At 66.1% G+C, this 6,304-nt stretch overlaps 1 protein-coding gene across 1 annotated transcript in view; it reads left to right on the forward strand.

Moving 5' to 3' along the window:
• HELZ2 (helicase with zinc finger 2, transcriptional coactivator) overlaps positions 1-6,298 on the forward strand; it is a 13,667-nt gene extending 7,369 nt beyond the window's left edge. Inside the window, exons 10-21 of the mRNA XM_014532770.1 lie at positions 3-2,844; positions 3,010-3,164; positions 3,254-3,385; positions 3,459-3,620; positions 3,700-3,847; positions 3,982-4,098; positions 4,171-4,363; positions 4,512-4,646; positions 4,766-4,984; positions 5,123-5,279; positions 5,362-5,529; positions 5,614-6,298. Of these exons, the coding sequence (XP_014388256.1) occupies positions 3-2,844; positions 3,010-3,164; positions 3,254-3,385; positions 3,459-3,620; positions 3,700-3,847; positions 3,982-4,098; positions 4,171-4,363; positions 4,512-4,646; positions 4,766-4,984; positions 5,123-5,279; positions 5,362-5,529; positions 5,614-5,738 (4,553 nt within the window). The 3' untranslated portion in view covers positions 5,739-6,298. The remainder of the gene's footprint in view (positions 1-2; positions 2,845-3,009; positions 3,165-3,253; positions 3,386-3,458; positions 3,621-3,699; positions 3,848-3,981; positions 4,099-4,170; positions 4,364-4,511; positions 4,647-4,765; positions 4,985-5,122; positions 5,280-5,361; positions 5,530-5,613) is intronic.
• The last annotated feature ends 6 nt before the right edge of the window (positions 6,299-6,304 follow it).

The raw sequence follows: 6,304 nt of genomic DNA on the forward strand, positions 1-6,304 counted from the left end.
GGCCTTCAGTGGGGACGAGGTGCTGGTCAAGGTCCTCGGCGGCGAAAGGGGCCTGTCGGGGCGGCCGCAGGGCCGTGTGCTGGGCGTGCTGAAGAGGCGGCGCAGTGATCTGGTATTCGTGTGCCGCATGGATGAGTGGGACTCGCGCATCATGACCCCCATCGACGGCTCTGTGACCAAGATCTTTGTGGCCGACCTGAAGGACCCACTGCAGGTGCCCGTCCACCGCTTCCTGCAGGGCCGCGTGCAGAGGGTGGGGTACGAACGGCTCACGGCCCAGGCCAGGCGCCACCGGCTCTTCTGGGTGCGCATTGTGGTCTGGCGGGAGCGCTTCTACTACCCGCTGGGCATAGTGCTGGAGGTGCTACCCGAGGTCACCACCTGGGAGCAGGGCCTCCGAATTCTGGACCTGGAGTATGGCCTCAGGGAACCCTCGCCAGACCCAGCTGTGGTCTCCAAGGTGCTGCAGAAATACTGCGCAGAGCTCGGCCGGGCGCCAGGTTGCCGGGACGACTGCCGCAGCTTCCTGACCTTCACCGTGGACCCCCAGGGTGCCCGCAGCCTGGACGACGCCCTCAGTGTGCGGGACTTGGGCCCCAGGTACGAAGTGGCTGTGCACATTGCCGACGTGGCCAGCTTCCTGCCCAGGGATGGGGCGCTGGACGTGGAGGCCCGAAGACGGGGCACTGCATTCTATGCCCCCAACCGGGAGCCGACGCCCATGCTGCCTGCTGGCCTCTGCCAGGATGTGCTCAGCCTCCTCCCAGGCAAGGACCGCTTCGCCATCTCGCTCTTCCTCGCCTTCGAGAAGGGCAGCGACCAGCTCAAGAGCCTGCGCTTCGCACCCTCTGTGATCCGCTCCGACCGCCAGCTGTCCTACGAGGAAGCTGAGCAGGTGATCAGGGGGCAGCTGGGGGCCGCCCTGGAGCTGCCCGCCCGCCTGGACTCCGTGGACGCCTGCATCCTGGCTGCGTGCCACTTCGCCCGGGTGCTGCGCCGACGCCGTTTGCAGGCGGCCTGGCACTATGAGCAGCCTGACGAGGACAGCGCGCTGGGCTTCCGTGCGGCCCACGCCATGGTCAAAGAGTACATGATCCAGTTCAACAGCCTGGTGGCCGAGTTCCTGGTGGGCAGTGAGCGCACCCGGACGGCCACACCATTGCGGTGGCAGCCCACGCCCAGCGGCCACCAGCTTGAAGCCGTGAGCGAGAAGCACGGAGAGCTGGTGCCTTTATCGCTTCACCTGAGACACCACCTGCGGGGGCGCGGCACCCCCCTTAAGCAGCTCCACCTGCTGGCTTCCCTCTGGAGGCACATCCAGCTTGCCGCCCACGCCCAGGACTTCGGCCTGCTGGCCGACCTCATCACCACGGACGACATGCACCCCTCGCTGGCTGCCGCGGGTCTGGACTTCCGCAAGGCCCTGGGCCGCTCTGTCTTCGGCCGCTCCAGCCAGGGTGAGCGGCAACCCGCCAGTCACTACTCACTGCAGGTGGACTGGTACACCTGGGCCACCTCACCCATCCGCAGGTACCTGGACGTGGTGCTGCAGCGGCAGATTCTGCTGGCACTGGGCCAGGGGGGCTCTGCCTACTCTGCCAGAGACATCAACGGGCTCTGCCAAGACTTCAGCCGCCAGCACGCACGTGCCCAGAGCTACCAGCGTCGGGCCTGCAGCCTGCACCTGGCCACGCGGCTCAAGGCTCAGCCGCGCCAGAAGCTGGGCTTCGTGGTGGATGTGGAATTGGGTGCTCGCTGCTTCAAGCTGCTCTTCCCGGTCAACCGGGAGACCCTGCCTGACCCCTGCCCTGTTTACTATCGCTCCCTGCAGCTGGCTAAGCACCCGCACCGCCTGGTGAGCCAGCTGGGCCTGCGGCTTGAATGGCGACGCCGTGTCTACTCAGTGATGCCGAATGGGCCATGTCCCCCACTGCCCGGCACCCTGCTGGACCTGCACACCTGGCCCGTGGACACCGCCCTGTGGCAGCAGCTGCTGGAGCTGGTGGAGGAGCAGCGGTGGCCGGAGGTGGCTGCCCGTGTGCAGGAGCAGGACAGTGCCAGGCCGCCGCAGCGGGAGCTGGGGCAGGTGTCACGCAGCCGCTGTGGCCACTTTGTGGAGGTGGCCCGGGAGCTGGTTAGTGGGGACACGCTGAAGGTGCAGCTCAGCGCCACGCTGCATCGGGGAATCCTGGTGCCAGCCCTGCAGCTGTGGCTCGTGGCCCCAGGCCTCAGCCTGTGCCTGGAGCACGTGGAGCGAGCGGGTGACTGCTTCTCGGGCCGTGTGCCGCAGGCCGGGCGGGACCGCTGCCGCAGCGTAGAGGACTACTGCCTCATGTGGGAGCCGTTTTGCTCCCTGGAGTCGGCCACCAGCGCCGTGGCCGAGAGCGACACCATCACGCTGCAGCAAGTGCACATCGCCTGGGACGCGGAGCGGACGGAGCAGGGGCAGCTCCAGGGCAGCTTCTGCCTGGAGGCCGCCTTCCTCCGGGAACATAGCATCGACATCAGTTTTGGCCACTGCTACCTCTGCATCCGGCTTGAGGGGCTTCGGGCTGTGCCCGATGCCAGGATGCCGGACCCTGAAGCCAGCCCTGGCCAGCCGCCCCCCGGGCCCAGCAGCCTGGGCCCCACCCTGAGCATCGACCCGGACACCTACACCTGGGTGGCCCACGGGCTGACGGAGGACTGGGACCCAAATCCAGAGGGCCGTGCCGACCGGCAAGAGGCTGACAAGCAGGTGCACTTCTTCATCCACCACATGGCCATGGAGAAGGTTCCAGAAGAGGTGCTGCGGCCCGGCGCCCCATTCACCATTGAGGTGCTACCAAAGCAGCTACCTGACCTGTGAGTGGCTTCCCCAGGGCCAGAGGCCAGGGAGAGGCCGGTGGGTGGGAGGGTGAAACCTCCTTGGACTCCCTCTTCTGGGAGGGGTGGCCTGTGGGGCAGTGCTCCCTCCCTGGGAGAGTCCAGTTGAAGTTCCAGTGTCGGTCTCCCCCCCACATGCCCCAGCCGCAAGGAAGAAGCCGTGCGTGGGCTGAAGGGCGCGTCCCAGCTGGTCATCAACATCGCCCTGGGCCACCCCATCCCCCTGCCCCACCACCTTCCCCGGCACTCTCCCCGACACCTTCCTGGACACCTTCCTGGCCAGCAGCCCCTTCGCAGAGGTAGGTGGGGGCCCTCCAGCTTTCCTGCCCCTTCTTCCTGCCCTGGCCCGCCCTGCACCAGAGCTCAGGGAGCCTGGCTCCTTCCTCAGGAATCCCCAGCAGGTTTTTGGAGCGACAGACCTTTGACATCCCCGGAGGCCGCCACAAGCTGAACCCCAGCCAGAACGAGGCCATCAGAGAGGCCCTAAAGAAGCAATTCACCGTCATTCAGGGCCCACCAGGTGGGACCTGCACTGGGGCCAAGGTGCCTGGGCAGGCCGGTGGCGGCTCGGCTCACCTGCTCTCTGCCCACAGGCACAGGGAAGACAGTGGTGGGCTTCCACATCGTGTTCTGGTTTTACAAGTTAAATGAGGAGCCAGTGCCGGCCTGTGGCACTCCCTTCCAGGAGAAGCAGCTGGGGCCCCCCTGCATCTTGTACTGTGGCCCCTCCAACAAGTCGGTGGACGTCGTGGCAGGTGCACTGGGTCAGCCATGGGGGCTGTGCTGGGGACGGCGGGCCCAGGGGACAGTCGCTCACGCCCAGACTGCCCCCAGGAATGCTCCTGAGCAGAAGGGCAGAGCTGAAGCCCCTCCGTGTGTACAGCGAGCAGGCGGAGGCCACCGAGTTCCCAGTGCCGGGCGTGAGCAGCAGGGGCCCGCCCAGGAAGACCCCTCGGGAGGGGAGGCCCAACCAGAGCCTCAGGTGCCGCCTCTCAGAGTCTGTCTAGCTGTCTGTCTGTCTGTCTGTCTCTGGGTGGAGGGGAGAGGCCTCAGCTGTCTGATGGTCCTGCCTTGGGCTGTGGGCAACACGGGGCTTCACGGGGGTTCCCCCGCCAGGACCATCACGCTGCACCACCGGATCCGGCAGTCCTCCAACCCCTACGCGCCCTCCATCAAGGCTTTTGACACCCGGCTGCAGAGAGGGGAGGTGTTCCCCGAGGAGGACCTCGCCAGGTAAGCGGCGGAGCCGTGGAGCGGCCTCCTGGTGTGGGGGTCCCTGGGTGACCCGACAGCGTCCCTGTGCAGGTATAAGAAGATCCTGGGGAGGGCGAGGAAGTTCGAGCTGGACCGCCACAGCGTCATCCTCTGCACGTGCTCGTGTGCGGCCTCGCCCAGCCTCAAGAACCTGAACGTTCGGCAGATCTTGGTCGATGAGGCGGGCATGGCCACGGAGCCCGAGACCCTCATCCCCCTGGTGAACTTCTCCCACATTGAGAAGGTGAGGCAGGTGCTGATGCCAGACAGGCATCGCCCGGGGGCCTCACACCTGGATGCAGGGAGCGCATGGAGGGCAGGTTGAGGTGGGGTAGCAGCGGACGTGCTGGGTGCCTCTGGGTCTGGGGGTCAGATCCACACCTGTCCTCCAGGTGGTTCTTCTTGGGGACCACAAGCAGCTGCGGCCTGTGGTCAAGAATGAGCAGCTGCAAAGCCTGGGGCTGGACCGGTCTCTCTTCGAGAGGTACTACAGGGATGCCTACATGCTGGACACGCAGTACCGCATGGTGAGCCGCCCCACGCCTGTGCCTCTGACCATTCCCACCTCCTGCATTCACCCTGGCCTTCTCCTGGGACCCAGGGAGGGCAGATGGCAGCCTGTCCCTGGCTCATGTTCTTCCGGCAGCACGAGGGCATCTGCAGCTTCCCTTCCATGGAGTTCTACCAGAAGAGGCTGAAGACCTGGCCGGGCCTGCGGCGGCCGCCCAGCATCCTGGGCCATGCTGACAAGGAGAGCTGCCCTGTCATCTTTGGCCACGTGCAGGGCCACGAGCAGAGCCTGCTGGTGTCCACAGATGAAGGGAACGAGAACTCCAAGGCCAACCTGGAGGAGGTGGCAGAGGTGGTGAGTGTCAGGTGGTGCCCCTTGGTCAGGAGGGCTTCCTGGAGGAGGAGGCAGAGGAGCTGAGGAAACAGGCGAGGCCCGGGTGCCAGGCGGGGAGGCACCAGGGCCTGTTCCACTAGCACCCCCTCGGTCCTTCAGGTTCGCATCGCCAAACAGCTGACCCTGGACAGGACAGTGGACCCCAAGGACATTGCCATCCTCACGCCCTACAACGCGCAGGCCGCAGAGATCAGCAAGGGCCTCGTGCGTCAGGGTGTCACCGGAGTGGCAGTGTGCTCCATCACCAAGAGCCAGGGTGAGGTTGGAGGCCGGCCCTGGGTAGGGCTCCTGGGCCTTCGGGTCAGGAAGGTGGGCCTCACTGTGCCCCTGGTCCCCAGGGAGTGAGTGGCGCTATGTGCTGGTGAGCACCGTCCGTTCCTGCCCAGAGAGCGACTTGGATCAACGGCCGACTAAGAGCTGGCTGAAGAGGTTCCTGGGCTTCGTTGTAGACCCCAACCAAGTGAATGTGGCCATCACCCGGGCCCAGGAGGGGCTCTGCCTCGTCGGTGAGAGCTGCTGGGGCAGGCCTGGGTGTGGCTGGGCACAGCTGCTATGGGGGTGGGGCCAGCACTGACTCCTCCATCTTGCAGGAGACCACCTCCTGCTTCGATGCTGCCCTCTGTGGCGCAGACTCCTGGACTTCTGTGAGGCCCAGCGGAGCCTGGTGCCCGCTGGCCAGGTGCGGGTCCGGAGGAGGCCAGCCGTGCTGGTCTGAAGGGCCCGCCTCAGCCATCCACTGCCCTCAAGCTGACCGGACGGCCAGGACAAGGCCCAGCCCTCCCCTGCAGGCTGCCTTGGCCCCGCTCCGCGGGATCCCACGTGCCTTCGTCAGCAGTCATCGCCGGCTCGGCCTGGCGCCCTGCCCCTGGCTGGGCAGGTTCGGAGGCCCGCCGTGGTGTGCACATTAGCCATCTCTGGAGCCCGGCTTTGTCCCCGGGGGAGCACGGACCTGAGAAGAAAGAGGAGGTCGGTGCTCATCCCCCCGGGTGGCCTGCTTTTACTGCCGCTGTGGTGACCGGAGCATCTCGGGTGGGGCCACTGGGAAGGTTTGGGGTCTGGAAGGAAATCCCAGCTCTTTGGTCTTTGGATGCCATCCCAGCCACACTGGTGCCAGCCATGGAGCTCAGCTTTATTTTCTATTTTTAAATAAACCCAAACTCAGGGCAGAGGGGCTTCCCTGGAAGCCAGGCCCTTTCTCTGCATCCACAGCGCCCCCTGAGGCCACCTCACCTTGACCTCCCCACCCACAGCAGCGCTCCCAAGGGCTGTGGGCGGGGCTGC

The sequence above is a fragment of the Myotis brandtii genome, unplaced genomic scaffold, assembly GCF_000412655.1.
Source record: "Myotis brandtii unplaced genomic scaffold, ASM41265v1 scaffold915, whole genome shotgun sequence".
Lineage (NCBI taxonomy): Eukaryota > Metazoa > Chordata > Mammalia > Chiroptera > Vespertilionidae > Myotis > Myotis brandtii.